The sequence below is a fragment of the Prunus dulcis genome, chromosome 1, assembly GCF_902201215.1.
Source record: "Prunus dulcis chromosome 1, ALMONDv2, whole genome shotgun sequence".
NCBI lineage: Eukaryota > Viridiplantae > Streptophyta > Magnoliopsida > Rosales > Rosaceae > Prunus > Prunus dulcis.
The window spans coordinates 26,281,706-26,306,934 of record NC_047650.1 but is presented as its reverse complement, the minus strand read 5'-3'; the positions used below and the strand labels follow the sequence as shown (position 1 = coordinate 26,306,934).

General features: G+C 37.7%; 3 protein-coding genes and 1 long non-coding RNA gene across 4 annotated transcripts; 3 read left to right on the top strand and 1 right to left on the bottom strand.

The window, feature by feature from the left end:
• Nucleotides 1–241: 241 nt before the first annotated feature.
• Nucleotides 242–1,226, bottom strand: LOC117614481 (nudix hydrolase 1). Its single transcript, XM_034343302.1, has 2 exons — nucleotides 886–1,226; nucleotides 242–764 (listed from the first exon to the last, which is right to left on the bottom strand). The coding sequence occupies exons 1-2, from the start codon at nucleotides 1,028–1,030 to the stop codon at nucleotides 442–444; spliced, it is 468 nt and encodes a 155-aa protein (XP_034199193.1). The 5' UTR covers nucleotides 1,031–1,226; the 3' UTR covers nucleotides 242–441.
• Nucleotides 1,227–3,513: 2,287 nt separating this feature from the next.
• LOC117614974 (phosphoenolpyruvate carboxylase 4) lies at nucleotides 3,514–11,105 on the top strand. Its single transcript, XM_034343930.1, has 20 exons — nucleotides 3,514–3,929; nucleotides 4,147–4,310; nucleotides 4,390–4,513; nucleotides 4,675–4,752; nucleotides 4,834–4,902; nucleotides 4,998–5,076; nucleotides 5,193–5,269; nucleotides 5,365–5,460; nucleotides 5,922–6,063; nucleotides 6,527–6,655; nucleotides 7,137–7,192; nucleotides 7,331–7,573; nucleotides 7,803–7,928; nucleotides 8,058–8,159; nucleotides 8,233–8,379; nucleotides 8,969–9,067; nucleotides 9,213–9,301; nucleotides 9,403–9,529; nucleotides 9,613–9,819; nucleotides 10,063–11,105. The coding sequence occupies exons 1-20, from the start codon at nucleotides 3,774–3,776 to the stop codon at nucleotides 10,885–10,887; spliced, it is 3,135 nt and encodes a 1,044-aa protein (XP_034199821.1). The 5' UTR covers nucleotides 3,514–3,773; the 3' UTR covers nucleotides 10,888–11,105.
• Nucleotides 11,106–18,184: 7,079 nt separating this feature from the next.
• LOC117615949 (ABC transporter G family member 21) lies at nucleotides 18,185–22,526 on the top strand. Its single transcript, XM_034345131.1, has 5 exons — nucleotides 18,185–18,832; nucleotides 19,007–19,805; nucleotides 20,988–21,185; nucleotides 21,280–21,461; nucleotides 21,571–22,526. Exons 1-5 carry the CDS (start codon nucleotides 18,611–18,613, stop codon nucleotides 22,219–22,221), a joined length of 2,052 nt encoding a protein of 683 aa, XP_034201022.1. The 5' UTR covers nucleotides 18,185–18,610; the 3' UTR covers nucleotides 22,222–22,526.
• Nucleotides 22,527–23,145: 619 nt separating this feature from the next.
• On the top strand, nucleotides 23,146–23,754 carry LOC117615224. The gene is made up of 2 exons (XR_004583979.1): nucleotides 23,146–23,395; nucleotides 23,550–23,754. It is a non-coding gene; the product is annotated as an uncharacterized LOC117615224 (long non-coding RNA).
• The last annotated feature ends 1,475 nt before the right edge of the window (nucleotides 23,755–25,229 follow it).

Below are 25,229 nucleotides of genomic sequence, written 5' to 3'. Positions count from 1 at the left end.
CAAGTTGGGTTTCCCGTGAAGATATGAGCCCAAGTTAAATTATTTTCTGGGTCGGTTTCGACCCCAATTTTTAGATGGTCAATGAATTTCCTGAAAACAAAATATCTTCTGCATTCTCAACATAAAAGGTTCAACATTTGCTACTTAAAAGAACCAATACGCAGAGCAGAATAGAAAAGGGATAACATAAGAGTCTTGACTTGCAAATAATCGATCTCATATTAGAAACTGAACTTCACACTTGCAAATAATCGATCTCATATTAGAAACTGAACTTCACGAAAATGAATAACATAATAGTCTTGACTTGCAAATAAATGATCTCAAATTCCAACCCGAACTCCACGACACTTAAAAAGGATGCTTTCAGAGAAAGCCCTGACCTAACACACACATACATTATACTACGTGCATATATAGAAAAAGCAGAGCCCTGTACTATTATTCTTCTTCTTGTGGTGAATTGGGAAAAGGGTTAAAGCCACTCTTCACCATCTTCTCCAAAGGCCAAAAGAGGGGTTCGGGGAGGTTGGCCCAATCGTACCAATCCCAACCGTCACACTTGGTGGGCTCAAGATTTTGGGGCAATTGATCATCGCCATCTGCCAAAACTCCACGCATGAAAACCTTCACGTAATGAGACGGCTTCGGCTGCTCTGAGAACACATTGTTTGTGACCGTCAGCAACTCCATCTTCTTCTTGTCAAAGTCCATACCAGTTTCTTCCTTCAATTCTCTCGCCGCACACTCCTCAAAGCTCTCTCCTACCCAAAACCAAAAAACCACCGAATCTAAATTGAACTGATCTATAGATAGATACCCATGATACGAAATTAATTAATTAACTAACTAATTACGATTAGGAAAAAAAACACCAAGAATTACCGAATTCGAGGTGGCCACCAGGGAGGGCAAAGGTGGAATCGCCCACAGAGGATCGCCGCCGTCCCAACAGCACCGCTTTCCCTCTCAACAGAAACACCACCACAGCCACTCTCGGCACCGCGGCGATCGTCGTACCGTTTTCCATTTTCTTTCTGTTCTTTCTCGCGCACTTCACCTGACCCGACTGGCTGCCTCACCTTAAATCTTTTGAGGGCGCACGCTAAATTACTGTGTAGTGTTGGACCTTCTGGTCAAAACGCGGTTCTGTTGATGTCGTTAGGACTGGATTCTACTTTTAGGGTTTTCCCGCCACGGCGAGTGGGTTAAGGGAAATTATTTTGAGATGGGGTTAAGGGAAGTTTTTAATCGGCTGTTTCCTGTATGTTCGATAATTTCGCTTTCTGTAACCAACGAGAACGCCCCACGTCAAGAGACAGGGGACCCTCGGATTCTTTTATGCGCTCCTCTCACAGTGAGGGGGACCCATAAACATAAAACCCACCTCACTGTGAGGAGAAGTACCATAGGATCTGCTCCACAGAATAGCTGCTCCTTGGATTAACTGGATGGTTGGTAATGCTTTGACACTTGCCAGGTCTTTATTAATATTCATTTTTTAATTAATATATTTAAATGAATTAGGTCAGATTGCTACTTGCGCAATGCTTTCCACTTCAATTAAATTAGTAGAGGAAATCAAACTTCCTACTTTTTTCAATATTGAAAGAAGGGAGATTCACTATTATACCAAATATGGGGGCCCAAATTATAAAAATACCATATATAAAATGGACTTTAGAAACACACCCAAAGCTCATTTACAACATAACAAAAAAGCTTTTAATTTCTTATAAATTACAAAACTGCCATCAATTTCTTAAAACAAGCCCAACCCCAAAATCTCATAAAAATACCCAAAGCACTCAATAGGGCATCAAAGTAATTTAATAATTAATATTAAATTCAATAAGGCTAGCTATCATTTTTTGGGTTTTTTTTGGGTTTGTTTATAGGAATTCAATTGTGTAGGGTTTATTTATAATATTAGTGCTAGAAATGGGTATATCACTAAATATCTCTTGAAAGAAATGCATGTTTTAATACATGTTTTCAATTTCATTAGATAGGCACTAAATATGTTTAATATTTTATTACATAATTGTGATTAGTGAGAAGAAAATGGATGCCTTTTGAAACATTTAAAAGTACGTCGGCGTCAAGACAATTTTTTATAAGAATTTTTTGTATTGAGATGGGCGATAATATACTAAACTTATACACACTAAACGAATGCTAATTGCTCCAAACCATTACACTAGTGGATCCGTTGTATAAGACATTGTTCATCCAAATAAATAACTTAGTTTTTAAGGTTTTAATTCAAGTTAAGAAGATATCAAATTTGACATTAATACTACTTGCCTCTATCCCGATGAGGAGATACTCATTTTTTCTGCAAATCACATTTTTACATATGTGCAAAAATAATTTATTAAAAACACAAAGAAAGAATTCTACACATACGTCCTATTATTATTGACAAAAATGTAAGAGCTCCTATTTTCACAGGAATCAGGTGGGTCACTTTTATTTTTAAGTCTTTTTTGGGTTTTGGGGTTACTGGGCTCGTTAAACTTGGAGAAGACCCACTAGTGGGGCCATTGTCATTAGTCTGCTTTATTTATTGGGCCTCTAACCCCCAATTTTCAACCCAAACTTGAGAAAGAGGGAGCGAAATGTGCTTAATCATCCTTGATCAAGATTAATAGATGTAGATAGATTTCGCCTCGTCATAGAGTGATGCAAAAGTAAAATATGTATAAAGTTTGGCACACTTTTGTTCTTTTGGTAGTTGAAAAGAGTAAAATTGAGCAAGGTCACTTTTAACCAAGATTTCACGAGGACAATCTTTTCACCTCTTTTTTTTTTTTTTTTTTCCTCAACCAAATTTTGTCACACATAACCTTTCCACATTTGAATAAACCATTTTCCTTTTTATATAACATTATTACCTGTTCCTTTTTAGACTTTTCTTTTATACTGATATATAAGCTTTTACCTTTCGACCTATACCATAGATCATGGATGCACAAGTGGTGCAACATGTGTTAAATTAATTTTGGGCGTAAAATATGAAAATGAAGCCTGGAAGAGATTATGCTAGGAATATACCGGAATAATATTACAGTTGAAGAATATGAAGCCCCATAACATTATTATAAAAAAAAAAAAATGAGTGGTTTCACTATTAATAATATTGAAGCATTTGTATAAAATGTCACCCTTATCGAATATGCAATAGTCAAATTGAAAATAATATTGATATTAATAATAATGGGTCGTGGGTCCGTCTGTATAAAATCTTCACATAATATGATTTACTAAGCCCAACTAACCGCCACATAAATTATTTTCCTTTTTCTAAGTTAAATTTTTTATAAAAAAAAACATTTCGTATATGCAGAAACGCGTACAAAGAGGCTAGCCTGCATATAATGTGTATAGCAAACTCCATTATTTTTTAATAATATCAATTTCACCTGGTCATAGAGGAGAGAGTGACAGAGCTTCTTTCAGGCCTATAAGACTGCCCTTAAACTCAGGGGAGAGTGCCACTTGGGAGTAAATCCTTGGCATTCATACGGTAAAAGTAGGACCCACGTTTACCCTCCTTAATATCCGTACGTTGAGACTCTCTCGCTCCTTCCCTCTCTCTTCTTGCCACCACTACCACCACCACCATCACAAGCTTCATCTTCTCCTCTGCTTCTTTTGCTTTCACTTTCTCTCTCTAAAACACACACACACACTCACACAAGGACACTTTCACTCTCTAAAACTCCCTCCCTCTCTGTTTCTCTCGCTGTATCTGTGCTTCTGTTGCAACAATGACGGACACGACGGATGACATAGCAGAGGAAATCTCGTTCCAGAGCTTCCAGGACGATTGTAGAATGCTGGGCAGCCTTCTTCAAGAAGTGTTGCAGCGAGAGGTCCGCAGCGAAATCATGGAGAAAGTTGAAAGGACCCGAATCCTCGCTCAGGTTTCACTCTCCCTTCCATCCCTCATTCCCTGCTTTATTTGCTCGCTTGCTTTCCTGAGGAGAAGAAAAAGAAAAAGTAGCTATGATTAGAGTGCGTTGATAATTTCCTAGATTTTCTCAGCAGCCAAACAGAGGGTCGAAGATGAATTTTAAATTAAGACATTTGATAGTGAAAGGGGATTTTTTTCGTTTTGAATGTGTGCGTGTGTGTCTTCAGAGTGCTTGTAATATGAGGATAGCGGGGATAGTGGACATTGCGGACGTCCTGGAGAAGCAGCTGGCGTCAGAAATGTCGAAGATGGGCTTAGAAGAGGCTTTGGTCCTCGCTCGCACTTTCAGCCATTACCTCAATTTGATGGGCATTGCCGAAACCCATCACAGGTAATCTCATCATCAGCTTTTTCTGAATTTTTTAGCTTTCTGGTTAAAATTATGGATGGAAATTTGTTGCTTTGTGCAGGGTTCGCAAGCAACGAAATGACTCAAATGAGGCATCTCTTGCAAAATCTTGTGATGATATTTTTAATCAGCTTGTGCATGGTGGGTTTTCCCCAGATGATCTTTATAATAATGTTTGCAACCAGGTTTCTTCGGTTCTTTTGCTTCTAGTCTTTTATTTTTGTCTTCGTTTGTTTGTATGCATGGGTTGAGAAATAGGGAGGCCTAATCCTGTATTAATCTTCGTTGAGTGACCTCTCTTGTTATCCGTCTTTCTATTCTCATTCTCCAAATTTTCTTGCTGCAGAAGGTTGAAATTGTTCTTACTGCACATCCTACACAAATTAATCGCCGTACCTTGCAATACAAACATATAAGAATTGCTGTGAGTTGTTGGTGGCTTTTGCTTAATAATCTGAAACATGATGAAGATTTCTTTTTATTTATAATTTGTATTCCCCTGTAGCATCTTTTAGATTACAAGGGCCGACCTGAAATTACTAATGAAGACAAAGAAATGCTGATTGAAGATCTGGTATTGTTTTTCCAGCCTTGTTCTCTTCTTCTAAAAGCCTTTAGCACATTCCTTGCCATTTTCTCTAATTTTCCCTTTGGTTATTGCTTTTGAAGGTGAGAGAGATAACTTCGATATGGCAGACAGATGAGCTTAGGCGCCATAAACCTACACCGGTTGATGAAGCAAGGGCAGGTAAAATACTTGAATATTGGATTGGAACCTAATGATATTCACAAGCTTTGGTTTGGTTCTTTGGAAACTTGTGTATCTCTTATTAACCAACAGAATTTTGTACATCATTACCACAGGTTTGAACATTGTGGAGCAGTCCCTTTGGACAGCTGTACCTCATTATTTACGTCGAGTTAGCAATGCTTTAAAGAAGGTTCTCAGTTCTGTTATTACTAGTTTCTTTATATGCATATCCTATCTCCTGTGGTTCTGTATTTTTTCTCATAAGATTTTCTCTAATTTACTCAGCATACTGGAAAACCACTTCCATTAACTTGCACACCAATCAAGTTTGGGTCTTGGATGGGGGGTGACAGAGATGGAAATCCTAATGTAACAGCAAAGGTAATTCTGGGTCCTAATGTTTTCTAATTTGTAAAACTTTCCTACTTGCATGATTGTCCTATTCTTTCAATAAAATATTCCCAATCATGAAATAGTCTTTCATTTTGTTGTGATATGTATATATACATATCAAGATTGAAGAGTAGAAGCTTTCTATGTTATTTTTCTGTTGCACGCTCAGTCATGGGGTTTTCTGTTTTCTTCAACTGATACCCGTGCTTTATTTTTCAGATTTGATGATTTATGTGTCTAGGAGGTGGTGTGTGTTTGTGTCTTGTATGGACAACTAAAATTCTTGCACCTGAAACTGAACACCAATTGCAGGAACTATTTTCATCGTTTATTACATAAATTTATTGTTTCTATGAAAAATTTGTAAGGTAGCTAAATTTATTTATTTATTCTTTTGTGTGGTGTTATGTTGTTTTTCATTTGTCTGTTGACTCTTTCTTTTGGTACAGGTCACAAAAGATGTCTCACTTTTATCTAGGTGGATGGCTATTGATCTCTACATCCGAGAAGTTGATCACCTCAAGTTTGAATTATCCATGAATCGGTGCAGTGATAGATTGTCAAGACTGGCAGATGAAATTTTAGAGCAAGGTTTGGCATGTTGCAGTTTTTTTGCATTGATATATTGAGTCATTGGGGTGGGGGAGGGAAGGGAGGCGAGGGGAGTGTAACAGCTTTGAGTGGGATTGAGTTGGTTTAAGGTTCTGAACATATGAATTGGAAAATTGTGAATCTCTAGATAGTTCTGTAGGCAGAAGAAAGAATGTTGAATGACATTGTCATATGCCCATAAACGCTTACTGTAGTTTCTACCATGCAGGGGATAGACCACTTGGTTACTTTAAAAGTAATTAAATTGATGCCTCTGGTATTTTCTCTTTTTGTTTACATTCTTTTGTACGTTGCATGAATTTAAATTGAATTTTGTACTGCCTACTGGTAATCTCTCTGGAACTTCTTGAGGATTCACCATCTTTTTTTAAATTTAATTATACATGTTCACAAAACTTGCGATTCATTTTAAAATTTTGAGGTAATTAAATTTTCTCTACAGATACTTCATCTGAGGATCGGCAAGAGAGTTGGAATCAGTGTTTTGGTAGACATCAGTTGAACTTGAAGCAACAGGGTGGGACCCTTCCAACACAACTTCCAGCTAGAGCTGATCAACCCTCTTGCACTGGTGACATCTGATTATCCTCTCAAAACTGTAATTGTTTAGTTATGCAGCATGCAGTACATCAGGATTCCAAGGGATAATTTTTTTTAAATGTTTATAAAAGTAATCTTATTTTATGGCATATGTTGCCATCCCTTGTTGCATAGATGAAAACTTGCTCGAGTCTGTTACCAGGAGAACCCACATCAATCCCCAAAGAAATACTTCTTCATTGCAATGCTTATGAGACGATCCCTCTGGAGTTTAATTCATTATCAAGTCTCGAGGAAATCAAAATTTAATTTGTCTGAGAAATATTATTTTATTGCCTGTAATAGAGCTCTAATTCTTTCCCTCACCTACAATTCATACTAGTGATTCTTGCTTTTCAGTATTTTGTTTTGGTTTCCTTCCCTAAAGTATTTCTTTATGTGGCACCTAATGTATTTGATGAATGATTTTATTCATGGTTTCTGAATCCTTTTCGATGTACCTCTTCATGTAGAATGCATTCCCAGAATTGAACTTCCACGGACTGATTATATGCTGCCGAATCATCAGGTGAAACAAGTTCTAGGATGCTGACATTTGAGTCTAGCATCGATTTTGATTCTTGCATGGTTTTGCATCCACAAGTTTCATCATAGCGAGTAGTTACTTATGATGTAGTCTATTCTTGTTATATCTGTCATTTACTAGGGTGGTCAGGACTCTCCAATCTCAGATCCTTCATCCCAGAATCCCCTTCACAATGGGCATATGATAAAAAATGGATCTCCAGGGTCTGCCTCTCGTAGTTCTAGTCAACTGCTTACTCAAAGGAAAATGTTTGCAGAATCCCAGGTTGGAAGGTCCAGTTTCCAAAAGCTTTTAGAGCCAATGCCCCCTCAGAGACCTGGAGTTCCTCCTTATAGAGTTGTTCTTGGTAATGTTAAAGACAAGGTAGTGTCTATCTACCCATGCTTTAATTATGTAAAGTATGTCATCATTGACTACATGGTGAAGTTTGTATTTAATATTCTTGTGCTGTTGGTTTGAGACTTCTTTTCTGGAACATGCTTGTACTTGTCTGACAACCTGTTGTTAGGATTTATTGAAAAGGAATGATTAGTGGGTCATTTCTTTTCCTTAACGTTACTCATGCTTGTATATATATGTTCTGTGGGTTCAGCTTATGAAGACACAAAGACGATTGGAGCTTCTTCTTGAAAATCTTCCTTGTGAGTACAATACATGGGATTGTTATGATACGACAGACCAACTTTTAGAACCGCTGCTCCTATGCTATGAATCTTTGGTAGTCTCTCTTTAACTCTCACTCCTCTCCGGCCCATTCTCTCACATGCACCCGCACACTTACACACATGTTAGAACATCTGCATCTGTACAACTTCTAACTAATATTGACAACCATCATCTTTTGCAGCAATCATGTGGATCTGGAGTGCTAGCTGACGGTCGACTTGCTGATCTGATCCGAAGAGTTGCTACCTTTGGGATGGTATTAATGAAGCTCGACTTGCGTCAGGTGTGTTTATTTTGCAATGGAAGATGTTTCTTGCTCTGGTAACATATTTTAACTGAAGATTGCAATGGAGCAGGAATCTGGTAGACATGCTGAGACATTTGATGCAATTACCAAATATTTGGAGATGGGTACATACAGTGAGTGGGAAGAAGAAAAGAAACTGGAATTTCTTGCAAGAGAGCTCAAAGGGAAGAGGCCGCTAGTCCCACCAAGCATGGAGGTAAAGTGCTTAGTATCAGGATTACTATGCATAAACAATTTCAGAATTACTAGCGTAATAAATTCAATCCAGAAACTTTTTCCAAGGATTTTGAGAATAATTGGTTGCTATGTTAAAAGCTAAACGTCTCTTTATTACTAGAATTTATGGGACATTGTGGTAATCGTAATTTGAATTAAAGGGAAATAAAGTTTAAGAAGCAGAAACTGCTTGACAATGAGTTGAGCTTAGTATAATATCAATATTCGCAAGATTTAACAGATATAAGAAAATTAACTTGATTTAACAATGTAAATTTTGTTCTAGTTAATATTTTCTTCTTTTCTTATGACTTGGAACCCCAATCCAAATTTTATAGAGGGCTGGTTGTGGATATCAACTCCTAACTTGGCTATTAGGTTGTCAGGTGTTATGTAAGGAATCAAACTAGGGGATTCCAATTGAAAGGTGTTGTCCCAGACCAATGATCGTAAAACCTTTGTGTTATTAATATTATCATGAACGCTCTAATTTACTCTTTACCTCTCAATTTTCTGAATTCGTACTGCACTTATGAGACTTATGCCTCTGCCCGTGGGAATCTTTTCAGGTTTCTCCTGATATTAGAGAAGTACTGGATACCTTTCGTGTAGCTGCTGAGCTAGGCAGTGAATCGCTTGGAGCATATGTGATTTCTATGGCGTCACATGTATGGCATACCACTTCTATAACGGATTCATATTCAAGCTGGGCACATTAATTTTAAGAAATTTTTTTCCCCCGTAGTAGTGTTTTTATAATGAGTTGAGTAATAAAATTGACAACAATGTTGCCATGCAATTCGTAATTGGCAGGCAAGTGATGTCCTTGCTGTGGAGCTTTTGCAGAAAGATGCACGACTTTCTGTTAGTGGGGAGATTGGAAGGCCATGTCCAGGCGGAACGTAAGTTTGCACACCTATATGTTGATATTGCTAGATTACAGGTTGTTTGTTTTGTTCTAGATATAGTTGATTACCATATGTTTATATATGTCTTCGTATAGGCTGCGGGTGGTTCCTCTGTTTGAAACTGTGAAGGACTTGAGAGGAGCTGGCTCAGTGATCAGGAAATTATTATCCATTGATTGGTACCGGAAACACATAATCAAGAGCCATAATGGGCTTCAAGAGGTATTTATATCAAAAACCAGTTTTGAGTAAATTTTGGAAGGGTCCCATGAATCTCGTGGAGCTTACAAAGTTATATTCAACAGGTGATGGTTGGATATTCTGATTCTGGTAAAGATGCTGGACGATTTACTGCAGCATGGGAACTTTACAAAGCTCAAGAGGATGTTGTGGCTGCATGCAATGAATATGGTATTAAGGTTACTCTGTTCCACGGGCGAGGGGGAAGTATTGGTCGTGGAGGTGGCCCTACATATCTTGCCATTCAATCCCAGCCGCCTGGCTCTGTTATGGTAACCTTTTTTTTTTTTCGTTTTTTCCGTTCACCAGTCCTGCATTTTCTTGATTGTGTTCTAGCTTTAAAATGTTTATAAATCTAAATGTAGTCAACAGTGTCTGTGTCTAGGTTGGATTGTGTAGTGTACATTCTTACTGTGGTTCCTGAATTTGTGTAACTTATCCCTGATGAGGTAATTAAACACACAAACCTTTCGACCCAATGATCTGTAACCTTCGGTGGCTTGTAAACTTGTCAGGGTAGCCTACGGTCAACTGAGCAAGGAGAGATGGTTCAGGCAAAATTTGGGCTGCCACAAACTGCTGTCAGGCAGCTAGAGATCTACACGACAGCTGTGCTGCTTGCAACCATGCGCCCTCCACTCTCACCTCGGGAAGAAAAGTGGCGTAACCTCATGGAGGAGATCTCAAAAATCAGTTGCCAGAACTATCAGAGCGTAGTCTACGAAAATCCAGAGTTCCTTGCCTACTTCCATGAGGCTACGCCCCAGGCTGAGCTTGGCTTCCTCAACATAGGAAGCCGCCCCACAAGAAGAAAGAACACTACAGGAATTGGACATCTTCGTGCAATTCCATGGGTATTTGCATGGACCCAAACCAGATTTGTTCTTCCGTCTTGGCTTGGAGTTGGAGCAGGTTTAAAAGGGGTTTGTGAAAAGGGACACACTGAAGACTTAAAAGCTATGTACAAAGAGTGGCCTTTCTTTCAGTGTACCCTTGACCTTATAGAGATGGTTTTAGGGAAGGCAGACACTCCTATAGCCAAACGCTACGATGAAGCCCTTGTCTCAGAAAGCAGGCAACACATTGGTTCTGAACTGAGAAAGGAGCTCTTAACGACAGAGAAGTATGTACTGGTGGTTAGCGGGCATGAGAAGCTATCTGGGAATAATCGGAGCTTGAGGAAGCTGATTGAGAGCAGGCTTCCCTTTCTCAATCCTCTGAACATGTTGCAGGTTGAGGTACTCAAGAGATTGAGAAGTGACGACGATAACAATAAACTCAGAGATGCATTGCTCATCACAATAAATGGGATCGCTGCGGGGATGAGAAATACAGGCTAAGTTGAAGAAGTCTTGCAATCTCTTGGATTGGATGTAAAACTTCTTTTACTGAACATTCCACATTTTTCTTTTTCCAGTCTTGCTTATTTTAAGGGTTGCTGTTATTAGGAATCTAAGTCCCTGAGGAATGTTGTATGCACTGATCAATAGGTTTCATAAACAGATTATACAGATAATTCTACTGCAATGGTGAAATGTTGAATTTCTTTTAGTTTGCACTTGGTGCTTAGGTCTTGACAAGCCAGCCTACACGATTTTCCTTTTTTCATTTTCTTACGGCTACTAATATGTATTATGCTATCAGTTCATGAAAAACTGAAAATATTGGATCTTTGAGATATTTGGGTATTTCAAGAAAAATAATGTATTATGCTATCAGTTCATGAAAAACTGAAAATATTGGATCTTTGAGATATTTGGGTATTTCAAGAAAAAATAAGAGAGAGAGAGACAGAGAGAGAGAGAGAGAGAGAGAGAAGACCTTGATCATTATCCGTTAGAGTGCCCAAAAACAAAAGCCAGAGAAATGTTGTTTTTGTGTGTGTGTATGGATTCTTGAGTTACAATTCTTGTGGAAAGTAGATTTTGTGCTGTCCACCAAAGATTAGAACCTGATTTCCAAAATCTACAAGATTGTCCTCTTCATCACAAACACTGTATTTAAATCCAACACACAAGATGCCAAATGTTGTTTAAAGAAGATACCAATACCATGCCTGCAATTGTGGAAGTGAGTTGCAACCAAACATACTATGGTATGATTCATACTTCATAGTGGTGTACACTCAATTTGAATCTAAATTGATGATCTCATTCTCAAGCTCAACTCTAAACTAGTGCCATAATTATGGTGAGACTCTGAATCCAGCATTGCACCACCCAGTCTGTCTGTCTTGTATATGCAGTTTTGAGTGGGATGGCATCATCTCATTTCTTTCTTGGATTCTGACTTCCATGATACATTTCACCACCCCATACAAATATCATATCACTCAATATCTTTTTCTTTTTTCTTTTTTGAAATTTTTTAGGTGTAAATGCATGATGCTTGAAGTTCATGTATTGTACATACAGCTGGTGAGGTGCTGGCCTGCCTAACTTATAAATTTATTAAAACTAGCTAGCTAGCAAGGTTCCATTTTGCAGAATTGTTATGTCATGCATCATAAAATTTGAGGAATCTGTTCTGTTCAGGAGAATAAAATTCCCAGTTGGTTTGCTAACAGTAAGCTAGCTAGGTGTTATAAAATTCCCAGCTAGCTCTGAAAAAAAACCCAAAAAAACCAAAAAAAATTAGTGATGAGAAATATAACTCTTGACTTGACAGCTCTAGCCTCTAAGGTCCATGCCTCTGACTTGATTTTCCCTTATATAATCAAAGGGCCATCATGATCTAGGGGTGCACCGGCCGGCCCACTTAATCTAGCACAATTTCTAAAGACCCTCTCTCTCTCTCTCTCTCTCTCTCTCTGCCCTCTCGCAATCATGCAATAATGCAATAATGCAGATCTTGCTTTGCCAGTCCTGTTCAGGACTAGTGCATCCTTAGCTACCCTAGTAGTAGTAAAGTTTCAGACTTTCAGTCTCTTTCAAAATAGCATATAGAGAAACTTTCAATAATTCTAGAGCACCAGTTAAGCTAACTATTTAACAACAATCATATATGTTCATACTTAATTATTGCCAATATATTTGATTGAAGTCAAATAAGATGTTTCGTCGAATGACTGCTACATCGCAACGACGTGTTTGAAAAATCTGCAAGTCTATCTTAAGAGGGCCACATGCTCTTAGATCTCTTTAAAAATTTCAACACAATATATGCTTGCCGTAACGCAAGTTGTGCTCAGAAACGACATTGATGTGTTGGGTTTGGTCGTCTTTAAATTGTTGTGCAAGTGCCAAGTGATGACATCCCTGTCAACCTTGAATATCCACTTCCCCATTATTCAGTGTGTATGTTTTTGTTTTAATCTTAGATTCCAGACAATGATGTTTGTTTGGATGGCCACCACCAATTCCCTTCCCCATTATAATTCATTATGTGCGCGCCAAATTGAGTACGTGTTAGCTTGATTTGAAACACCTCCATATCTTCAGTAGGTACAGATCAGAGAGGATCAATTCAGCTAAGAAACCCACCTGAAATCAATGCAACTGCTAATGGAATTCTAAAATTAATTCTTAGTTTGAATAAATAATTAGCCAATATCCCATAGTGATGGCCATAATATTATCGCCACAGAGTCAAACCGGCCACCAAAAGTACCACAATTATTACTTGGAAAATCATGAGGTTAATGGCTTTAATTATAATTAACTAATTAATTAAGCTCCAATTAACGCATATTGCATGATATATAAGGACAACACCTGTCACCGGCCACCTTATCTCGCCGCCGTGAAAGTAAGACACTGCAGAATTCTACCAAAACCTCCATCTGTCACATAATTAAGCAAATTCAATGATCCCCATACACGTTCAGGCTGTTTGTTATGATTTCTTTTCTTTAATTATTGTTTAAAGCAAAACGTAAACAGATAATATATGTATATATATAAAATAAAATAAAAACCATTAAGCATTGAAAAGCAACCCTTTTGCATTGTCAAACATTTGTTAAGCTGCTAAAGCTCTGGATATAAGAAGCTGTTTAATATACAAAGATATAGACAATAATTGTGGGCTTCTTCCATTTGAGTGAGAACGTGGTATCTGGATGCGTCTGGCAACATTCGTTCGGTTGTGTTTGAAAAGCTACAATATCAAATAATATCAAAGTGGACTAAAGGCCAGCCATACATTTCACCATTCTAAATCATTATTAAAATGGTCAAACCCCAATATATGTAGTGCTAATTGTTAATTATTTTACTTGATCGAGTTAATGACATGTGATGTATTATATTGTCGTATTTAACTCCGAATACAAACTCAATCAGTCCTTATACACCTTGGCCTAATTATATATATACCTTCTAATTCTTAACATTGAAATTTAAATCTTATTCGCAACCGGGTCTAACTCAATAAAAAAAGACATTAACTTGCATACCAGTGGTCTCAAGATCGAACCCTCATAGCACCTTGACCGTGTGAGAAAATTCCCCTCTCCCTTCCTAATTTCGGCCAAATATATATATATATATATATATAATCAACAAGTATTTAAAATGAGAAACTGAAGGATATATAAATATACTGGACCCCAGAATTAACTGGTTCTACCTCCAATCTAATAAGTTAGAAAGGAAAAGTTGACGTGCGACAACCAACCTAATGGACAATCCATTAAACTTGCAGTGTGAAACAAAGAACCAATAGGGATTAATGAGGGTAACTTTCGTGTTCTTTGGTGCATGCATGTTGCAGACTACAACAACAAACAAAGCTAAGAAGGAAGGCACTAAGATGTTTGTAGACTTCCTTCTCAACAATATATAGTGGATGCTTCCCCTTAGCATAACACCAGTGACTAATAAGCTAACCATTTTAATTGAACTTGCATATGCATATATGCATATATGCATTTACTCAGTTTGATATTGATGGGTTTTCCAGTGGAGGCAAAAAGCACAACAAGATGCAATGAACAAGCAGTGCCGTGCAGGCCCCTGCGTCCTTGTGCTTCTTATTAATGTACGTCCCAAAGCAACTTGGACAAGACGATCTATTTGCTCTTATCTGATATGTACATGTCCCCATTGTTGATCAACCACTTCTATGCCTTTTCCTTTCAACAATTTAATTTGGTTCAGTGCAGCTCATGAGCTGCACAATGGGGTAAAGGTAACATATATATCATTATTGGTCTCACGTACAATCATGGATTCTATAAATAAAAATATATATATTTAGTTTCGTTACATATATATGATTGTAGTAAAATGGGATAACGTTTATGGATCTCGAATCTTTGTATTTAAGTCGACGCATAAGAATTTTGTCACATTATGATTCGTGCATATATGTAAATTAGTCGCCTTGAGTCAACTCATACTTATCACGTAAAAATGAACTAGTCACTTTCCTCACTCTCTGTCCTTCCAACGGTTCCGATGATTATAGCATGCATGCTGCTACATGATTCCGTATACGTCAGTAATAATATCTAATTCTTGATGAACATTATCTCGGAGAAACTTCATCTCTTTTTTTTTGAAAAAAAGGTTAACCTTGTCGCTAATTTCCTTAACATGCTTGCTCACTAACCTTATCACGTACTTACTTGACATACTTTTCTTTCTTTCATAAGAAAAGGGGCTCGTCTCCAGACTATATATATATAATGGATGTCATTCTATGAACATATGTCAATTCACGAGTTATATATATAACAAAAATTAGACATATATAACTCGTGAATTGACATATGTTTATAGAATGATATCCATTATGCATATTTTTACATAAGTTGAGAGACGAAAGCTATATTGAGCAAACATGCTAACGATGGACCATTATTGCTCATGCATATGACTGCTACAGTTTATTAATACTATTTTATTTATTTAAAGGATCTTTTTTTATTAAGAGGGCGATAACATACTAAACTCACATACACTGCTAAGGCTCAAACCCAAAACCTTTTCTGAGAAAATAATTACTCCAAACACCACACACTAGTGGATCTTTTGCTATGTTGTTTTGATTGATGTGAAAGTCTGTCGTATTAAATCTAACATCAATTGATAACTAATAATAATCAATATTGTTTGTCTATCCACAGACCAAAGCTAATTAAAAAAATAAAAATCCGATGGATATAATCTTGATCATAAATAAAATAAACTAAAAGTTTACTTGCAAGTTCTATTTTCCCTGAAGATAGTATTAGTCAATTCTGAATAGTAAATAATGCTTTGCCTACGCAATTGGCTTTTTTGGTTTTAGCTGTTTGAAAGAAATTAAGGTCATCATCATCAAAACCCCGCAGTGAGATATTTAGAGGTGAGCCAGGGATTTTCCAAAGTGCAGATGCAACGTCACCAAAACTTGAGTGCTGAAAATTATTGTCAATAAAGCAATGGCCTTTTTTTCATCCTTGAATATTTTCTTCGTGAAGATTAAATTAGAAAATTATTTTGACCATCTCCACCTGTCACGAGGGTAATGATGATCTCATTTCTTGGATTCAACTGTAAAAATCTCATTCCTTTTATATTTGTATTTTTGGGTCTAGAAGACAAAAATAAATCTCATTCTATTTGCGATTTGCGATTTGCGAGTAAAGTAAAGAATCTGATTACTCCCAATGAATGAATGTTAAATTAATTGGCCACTCACATCAAATTTGGATAGCTATAAATAGGAGAAAAGAAAGATCGTGGGAGAAAAAAGAAAAGCACTAAACAAAGCCATACGTGGCAACTGTGTAAAAAAGCTGTATCAATTGTCCTCCACTCTTTCTTGGCAATGTGGAAAGGATGCGTCTTCCAAAGGGGCCTTCAAACAAGGAGCATTGCAACACCTGGCACTTAAAGAGACTCCTCTCGCAAGATAAGACTTATAAAGTACCTCCGAATCAAATTTGCTGTATTATAACAGTAAAGGGTAAAAAAAAAAGTATACAAAAGAAGCTCCCTTTTTCTTTTTCTCGTGACAAACGAACAATATCTTATGCATAACATCTGTTGAATTCTTCTTCTTTTTTTTCTATCCAAGGAATAATGAACATGTCATTACAAAACAGAGATTACAAAAGATCCAATACAAAATCTTGAAAAGAAAAACAACGGACTCAACAAAAAAAGAAAATATAGAAACCCTAAAATCGGATCCTACAAACCCACCCTAAACATCTATTGAATTCTTTTTTTAAAACTGATTTGGGGTTAATTTGGGAGTGTGGCATGTGCTATTCTTGTGGCATTATAAGCAAATAATAGAGCTTTGAAACCCAATTATATGCATGTACCCGAATCTTGTCTTGAAAAGTAAAAGATGTCAACAGATTTTCATTTCGATTTTTCCGACCGAGCTTGTGTTTAATCAATCAATAACTTCTAGACTACATATTATATACTGAAGAATAATTCGATCGACCTGTAAATTATATATACTTTGTCTGGGGTGGATGCTACCTCTTTTTGCCTAAAACACGTATGTATATAATTAGTGAGAGTAATTAGCATAAAACTACAGGACTCCAACCAAATCCATCCCTAGTTGGTGTGATTCCAATTCCAATAAAATTTTAAGAAAAAGTTTGGCAAACTTTCAATGATGGTGACACCATAGAGACCAAGCCTTTTATGGGAAAGACGACACAATTTCTCAGCCACTATCTCGCATAATGAATAGGTATTTGACACCTAGAAGGGGCACGAGGAACCCAGCATTCTCTCTCTATGTTCTCTCTCTTTCTTTCTTTCTTTCTTTTTTTCCTTAAGGCACACCACAAAAGGAGATACCCTACAAAGAAAATAAAGCCAAGAAAAAACATGGGGTCTTTGTATTCAAATTCAACACCTAATTAGTGATACAATTAGTCTTAATTTAATTAATTTCTGTACTAATTCATACAAAGTCAGAGATTGATGATAATAATTATTATTAGTCTTTGGATGTCCATAACTCTGGGCCCCCACCCCATAATAAGCATACTTGTTTGGTGGCCATGGCCTACCCTAAAATATCGTAAACAAGAATCCTCAAGGGAACATCTGCGACCAATCTAAATAATAATAGGACGAAGCTTATGGACCACAGTGGCTTTTGGATTCTAAATTTCGAATAAGCTTAGCCAGCAGCTGCTGAGAAATAAAGCGCATACGCATACTTTTTCTGTCTGGTGCTTCTAATTTTGGAAAAGAGATCGGTGTGACCTATAAATTATTGAATACATCGATCTAAGCCTCATCAAGCACAAAGTCATCTAATGACTAAATGCAGAAACTACCCACCTGATCAAATATGGTTTTGATTGATGCCCGTGTGTGGTACGAACGTAGAACACAATTTAAGCTTTTGATACCTCAACATATTTTCGTTGACATCGAATCTTATTATGGGAATGTGAATTTAGTAGGGCCTCTTCTTTTGTTCTTTTTTTTTTTTTTCTCTTTTCCCAAATAAACATACATTAACCTAATTTGATAGCAAAATCTTTGTCTAATTATCTTTTGAAATTAATAATATAAGGGGGGGAATGGGAATTGGGGGGAGAAAATAAAGAAAACATGAGAGAATATGTCATTCATCATAAATAGTGATGAGACTCTGAGGCATAGCATATAAATCTCTGTTGTACAAGATATATGAGATGGGTAGAAGAAGCTAACAAATGCCCTGCAAACACGTACCCCCAACAAAGCCAAAGTAGGAAAGAAACACTATTTTAGTTGAATACGCGCATCATCCCTGCAGCCAATCAAACTCGGTTGGTCTCTTTCTAGCCTAGCTGCTACATATAAACAGTTCCGTAGCTAGCTATAAGCTTGGCTTGGCCACCATAACCACACACCACAGACAGTCAGTCCTCCCTAAGAAATTCTCGTGCCTTCATCACTTTATAAAACTCATCACATGTCTTCTTCTCTTGCATGTGACCCTCCTTCCTTCCCCTATTAATTCCTCTCTTCCCCGCCCAAACCTCCAAATCTTCTCTTCATCCACTCATCTCCTCTCTCTCTCTCTCTCTTGCTGGCCGATCAGCTAGCTAGCACACAACCCATTTGCCTCTCTGTTTGATCTCATCTTATTGCAATATCCCTTGAAATTATGATACCTCCTGAGCAAGAAACCAGCATGACAAGCACTCCAGCTAACATTTTACTCTCTAATCTGAACCGGCCCGACCAGAACGGTTCGGTTCATGCTGAACGGTCTGCTCCTCCAAGCAGTAATGTCAACCCATGTTTGGGTGATGACATGCCAGCTGACCGACCCACCTCACATAGAACTTCCATTTTGCGCCAATCTTTGCGCCCTGTCACACTTAAGGTAATTACCAGACCAAATTTTTATGTTGCTAGATATTTGACATGTTATAATAATTCAGGTTTACATATCGCATAAGATAACATGTTAAATTATCTAATAAAAAATTTATCGGACTTTCATAATACTGTAGATACATTAAGCTAACATTTGTATGTACGTATTTTGATGGTGCAGTTTGAAGATGTCACTTATAGTATTAAGCTGCAAACCACAAGGGGAGGTTGTGTAGCTTCACATGAGCCAAAGCAAACACGCACTATACTCAATGGAGTGAGTGGGATCGTTCGACCCGGTGAGCTACTCGCAATGTTGGGGCCATCGGGCAGTGGCAAGACCACCCTCTTGACAGCCCTCGGCGACCGTTTGCCGGGTAAAATCTCCGGCAAGATAACCTACAATGGCCAGCATTTCTCAAGCTCCATGAAGCACAACACCGGCTTCGTCACACAAGACGACGTCTTGTACCCTCACCTCACTGTTCTCGAGACCCTCACCTACACTGCCTTGCTAAGGCTGCCCAAGCAGCTCACTAAGGAAGAGAAAATGGAGCAAGCTGAGATGGTGATCATGGAGCTCGGGTTGACCCGGTGCCGTGATAGTATAGTTGGTGGGCCTTTGTTACGTGGCGTTTCGGGTGGTGAGCGCAAACGGGTCAGTATCGGGCAAGAGATGCTGGTTAACCCGAGCCTTTTGTTGCTCGACGAGCCCACTTCTGGGCTCGACTCCACCACCGCTCAGCGTATCGTTGCTACACTGCGGCAGCTAGCCCTTGGTGGCCGGACGGTGATCACCACCATTCATCAGCCGTCCAGCAGGCTGTATCGGATGTTTGATAAGGTGGTGGTTTTGTCGGACGGATACCCGATCTATAGCGGGCATGCGGGTCGGGTCATGGAGTATTTTGGGTCCATTGGATATGAGGCCGGGTTCAACTTCATCAACCCTGCTGATTTCTTGCTTGATCTTGCCAACGGTATGAAATTTCTTCTCATGTTTCTTTAAATTTTAATAGCATTATTAATTTCATTACGTTTCACTATAATTACGAAAATATGGCAAATAAATAGGCATATTTACTTATAATTATGAACTGTAATTTAATTTTCTAGTATAATGTTGACCAAATTTTTTATTTTCCCAGCATAATAGTATTATTAAATTGATATAGAGTAATTTTAAAGAGATTTTTTTTTTCTTTTTTGTGCTAAAAAACTTTGATATATATATATATATATATATTATGTTATCGGATAATATATATTAGCTAAAGACGTTCCAAAGTTATTAGCTAAAGATAGGATGTCAACTTCACAATGTAATTAGATTGAGAAACTTTTAACAGTTAATTGCTTTAGGTAAGGGTTGATTTTCACCATAATTACGTAGTGCGTGTGTGAGTGAGTGGTCCAAAAAGGTTTGATCGCACCGACTGCCTTGTGAATAGAATAGAGGAGGCAAAGACAACCACGTCCCTCTTATTAGTCGCATTCGAAAGGAACACTTCACATGGCCAATATGGAGTATAGACATGGTGCCAATCCAAAGCCCAAACTTTTTCTTGAAATGGATAAAATCTATTTTTAATAAATTTGAGCTCATCGAACACTTAAAAATCACAAATTTAATACGTAAAGATTTGTAACTCAAGCAGTTGACATCGTTTACTTTGCACCTAGGATGATTACTGCATGCCTCTCCACCAAGTAAACCCACCCAGCTTGAATTAGGCTTTTCAATATATGGTGCAAGCCAATGCAATGACAGACTCATACAATTTGATTTGACCCCTGCTAAAAAACTTTCTGCTTTGCATCCTTTTCATTCACTTCTGTCAAATTTTTGTAACCACCTGAAACTGATGGGATGCTGAATTCATTTCCATATGAGTATGGAGTGGTGGATCAAAAGAAAGGAAAAAAAATCAAGAACTTTACATCACCATTCACCATCAAGATGATTAAATATAGTGGGTCATACATGGTTTTCTGTTTTATTAGTCTTTATGGGGTGATTGTTCTTCAATAATTGTACTATGTTTCAAGGACCATCCAAATCATACAACTTTACCTTTAGTTTATCAATGAGTATGGTATTTTCTTTTATCAATGATCAATTTATTTTTTGTTAAATTTCTTGAAAATTGATTGACAAGCAGGTATTGGACCTGATGCTAAACAGGATGATCAACTAGAGTATAATGGCAGATTAGAGCACCAAGAAGATCAAAACACAACCAAGCAGTTCCTAATATCTTCCTATAAAAAGAACCTATACCCTGTTTTGAAGGCAGAGATTCAGCAAAGTCATAAAGACACAGTTCTTGCTCCTTCAAGAACAACACCATCATCTAGAGGTAAGTAATTCCAACTAAGTCTCTCTAGGTCTTGCTGTTTGATTTGTGCTGTTGTGCATTGCGTTTTGATCATTTGTACATGGGACATCTGCAGGCAGTGGAAAGTACCAATGGACCACCAGCTGGTGGGTGCAATTTAAGGTTTTGCTGGAAAGGGGTTTAAAAGAGAGGAAGCATGAATCTTTCTCAGGCTTAAGGATTTTCCAAGTCTTGTCAGTTTCCCTTCTTTCAGGCCTTCTGTGGTGGCACTCTGACACTTCACATATACAAGATCAGGTATTGCAATTTCCACCCATCTATAATTTTCAGGCCTTAATAATATTGAGCAATATTTGATCAAGTATAGCTATAAGCACTAATCAAATTAATATTACACTTTGAACAGGTGGGACTTCTTTTCTTCTTCTCCATATTTTGGGGCTTCTTCCCTCTATTCAATGCCATATTTGCATTCCCCATGGAAAGGCCAATGCTAATAAAAGAACGCTCTTCGGGCATGTACCGTCTCTCTTCCTACTACTTTGCGCGAACAGTTGGTGATTTGCCAATGGAGCTTGTGCTCCCAACAGTGTTTGTGACAGTAAGCTATTGGATGGGGGGTCTCAAGCCTTCATTTGTCACATTTGCACTAACCCTTTCCATTGTTCTTTATAATGTTCTTGTCTCCCAAGGCCTGGGGCTAGCACTTGGGGCCATTCTAATGGATGTGAAGCAGGGCACCACTCTGGCTTCTGTGACCATGCTGGTGTTTTTACTAGCAGGTGGATATTACATCCAGCACATCCCATCTTTCATTGCTTGGTTGAAGTACATTTCCTTCAGCCATTACTGTTACAAGCTTCTTGTGGGAGTTCAATACTCAGCAAATGAAGTTTATGAGTGTGAGATGGGGATGCATTGTAGTGTCATGGACTTTCCTGCTATCAAGTATCTGGGACTTGATAGCATGTGGTCAGATGTAGCTGCTTTGGCTGTGATGTTGGTGGGATATAGGGTTTTGGCTTATGTGGCTCTAAGGATGGGGCAACCTCACTGACTTCTTGAATCTTGACGGTGATAGATCAGAAACTGACATGCACCCCTGCAGCTAGAGAATTTGATGACGTACTCTTCGATCTCCAATTTTATCAAAATAATCATATGGTTTTCAACTGATATTGTGAATCTTGATTTCATGCTGGCTGGAGAAATCTAAATTGTACTCCTTTACATGGAAATTGATATGATATTATTAATTGTAGGTTTGTAAACAAAATTGCAATTCAATTTGCTGATGACAACTCTTATTCCATTATAACTTGAACAACAGAACTGTGAAATAAATAGAAAGAATTTCCTGAACCACTTGGGCTTGTTTAGATGAAATAACCAAGCAATGATGTTTTAAGAGTTGATCAAATTTCAAAAGCTATCACTTTGATGCAGTAAAAAGTTCTGCACTACGCAATATGGTGTTCCAACCAAAATTTTACTTATTTCATGCTGTATAAAAGGTTCTGTGGTGCTTCATATTTTCCTTAAAACTACAAATGTATACACTTAACCTTCATACTACTGAATTGCAAATTTTACAAAAATTTCAAACGAGGGAGATGCATGTTGGGCTGCAAAATGACATGATGTCAGGTTTTAGGGAAATTTGAATGGAATATCTGGAAAACAGTAAAATCTTAGTCCACAATGGATTGATATCTACATAATATCTTTAGTACAGAAAGTGGATGTACTTCTCTGTAGGTTTATGCATTTAAATCAACTGTATACCAATGCGCACCCTAGAATACGCATCGAATGATGTCAATTTCGATATGTCTTGATTAAGCATCTGATTCAACGGCATCTCCCAACAGGCCACCAGACCATTTTATTCCATCTGCTCATGTGCCATCACATCTCTATTCACCATATATCTTCTGCAAGTAGGATTCTGATTCCGGGTCACAATTATGAACCTCAACTATAAAATGGCTGTATCATAGTAGAGCTAACAATTGAAGCCAGACAGGAAGCAAACGAACACTTTTGTGTGTGAGCTTAACAAACAGAAAATGGCATCACTCAAGGTTGAGAAACCTGTTGGCACTCAACCCTCTGCAGGGCAGGCCAAGAAAGAACCTGCTCCCAAAGCTAGTAGCACCACGCCCAAAGCTCCGGCCTCCAAACCAGCCCCTAAGAAGGCTGAGCCAAAGCCTAGGGAGCCTAAGAAGAAGGTAAGCAAGCAAGCCTACATACCCCATCATGCTATTGAATTATAAGCACTTATTCTCCATTTATTTCTTAAGTTTGTTCTTACATAGAATCTTCTAACACTTATGGGGCATTGATTATGTGCTTACAAGCTTTTTATTATGACTGTTTTCTTAGACAACGGGAAGCAAGCCTGCAGCCAAGAATTAGATGAAAACCAACTGCGCAAGGTGTGGAGTACATGAAGATGCTAAATCACCGCAGTCCTCCCTATGTTTTATAATAACATAACCAGATCACTTGGTTGTGATATATGTACATGTCAACATGTCTCTCGTTTTAGGCTTGGCGTAATGAATAAAAAGATACCTATATTTTAGAAGGAACTGGTCCTTGCTTGCCATTGGCTTAGAAAGTTCAAGTGCTTAACCAGATGAACTCGAAAAACTTGGTCATGACATTTGGAGCAGGTTAATGAGGGTAAGGTTGCAAACTGCAAGGGGTTTGATTGATTACAAGTTAAAACAAGGATGACTAATTAATAAGAAAAAATGTTCAGGATTGAAGTCATACTGAAAGTAAAAACTTGGGAAATTTTGATCTATTCGTTCTATTCTAATGTGGAATAAGGCTAAAGAGAATCTGATAAAATAAAGTGAGATAAAAAGCAGATTTATACTAAGGTGGGCTGTTGTCTAATTGGCTAAAGATCCTTCCCAAATACCTTTTGTCTGATAAAATCAAGTAGAACCACGCTTTGTTGAACAATGTTTAATTTGCTGTTTGTTCATAGGCTTGGCAGAAATGAAGTTGAGAAATTCCTAGCTAGACTGACCAGTACTCAAGAATGCTCAACTCTCCAAACTCATAGGATACGGCAGACTAGCTAGTCCTAGGATCCTGATCCCCTGGTGCGCCTCTTTGTTTTCTAATCTAGACCATCTGTATTTAAAAATGGGAATTTATAGGCTAAAAATATGCTATGAGACCCCAGAAGTTAAAAATTAATGCAGATTACAAAACAGGAAAGAAGAAGAACGTACGAGGACCTTCCTCTCCTTCATACATGGCCAGAAAGATGAAATTAATACAGTTTGAAAATGAAGATGCATCTTGCTCCGGCACTTAGAGAATATGGGAAACTGTTGCAACTTACAACAATGCCATTGCCCACATTTATTTCAACATATGCACACACACACACACATATATATATATGCTTTCTATAGTAAGAATGATATTATCCGTGCAAAATTCAGCTAAATCAGGAATTGTTTAGCCATCGGATTTTCCACATTTTCGTTTCAGTTTTATCCAACGAATTGCATTTTTTGCACATTTTAAATTACCAAACAAGTTTCAATATGAATGATATTTAGTAAGAATAATCCTTGAAAGATGACCCTTTCAAACAAATAGTCTTCAACGATTGCATCTTATAACGTTACGTTCATTCATTAGCTTAGAACCAAATTCGCATTAGATATTTCAATATCGTGGTTTTTTATTTTTTATTTTGGTCATAAAAGATACTTCATAAACCCCAGACAGGGGACCCAAAAGGAGGATACAAGATAAGCAAAAGCTGGGAAAGGAGCACATGCTAGTCACAGCTTAGTGCAGGAAACCTAACCCAGTAAAGCAAAATATTAAATAACAGGGGGGCAAGGAAGCCCATCAGAGGTTAAAACACCCATAAGGGACGGACGGTGGTGGCTGATCCAGCCAGGTAACCCTATGCACCGCTCCTATACCAAACGAAGCCGCAGGGTGAGCCGCTCGGTTCTTTTCAATGCTCTAGAACACCCCCAAAGTCCAAGAACCATGCAATTATGTCCGAAAGGAATCATATAATTA

Bases quoted from the DNA above. Each gene is read 5' to 3' on its own strand.
- LOC117614481 (XM_034343302.1), bottom strand. From the start codon at position 1,030: ATGGAAAACGGTACGACGATCGCCGCGGTGCCGAGAGTGGCTGTGGTG. The intron at 765-885 runs GTAATTCTTGGT...GGTTTTGGGTAG, and splicing joins TGGTGGCCACCTCGAATTCG to GAGAGAGCTTTGAGGAGTGT.
- LOC117614974 (XM_034343930.1), top strand. From the start codon at position 3,774: ATGACGGACACGACGGATGACATAGCAGAGGAAATCTCGTTCCAGAGC. The intron at 4,514-4,674 runs GTTTCTTCGGTT...TTCTTGCTGCAG, and splicing joins ATAATAATGTTTGCAACCAG to AAGGTTGAAATTGTTCTTAC. The intron at 4,753-4,833 runs GTGAGTTGTTGG...ATTCCCCTGTAG, and splicing joins ACAAACATATAAGAATTGCT to CATCTTTTAGATTACAAGGG.
- LOC117615949 (XM_034345131.1), top strand. From the start codon at position 18,611: ATGATACCTCCTGAGCAAGAAACCAGCATGACAAGCACTCCAGCTAAC. The intron at 18,833-19,006 runs GTAATTACCAGA...TTGATGGTGCAG, and splicing joins TGCGCCCTGTCACACTTAAG to TTTGAAGATGTCACTTATAG. The intron at 19,806-20,987 runs GTATGAAATTTC...ATTGACAAGCAG, and splicing joins CTTGCTTGATCTTGCCAACG to GTATTGGACCTGATGCTAAA.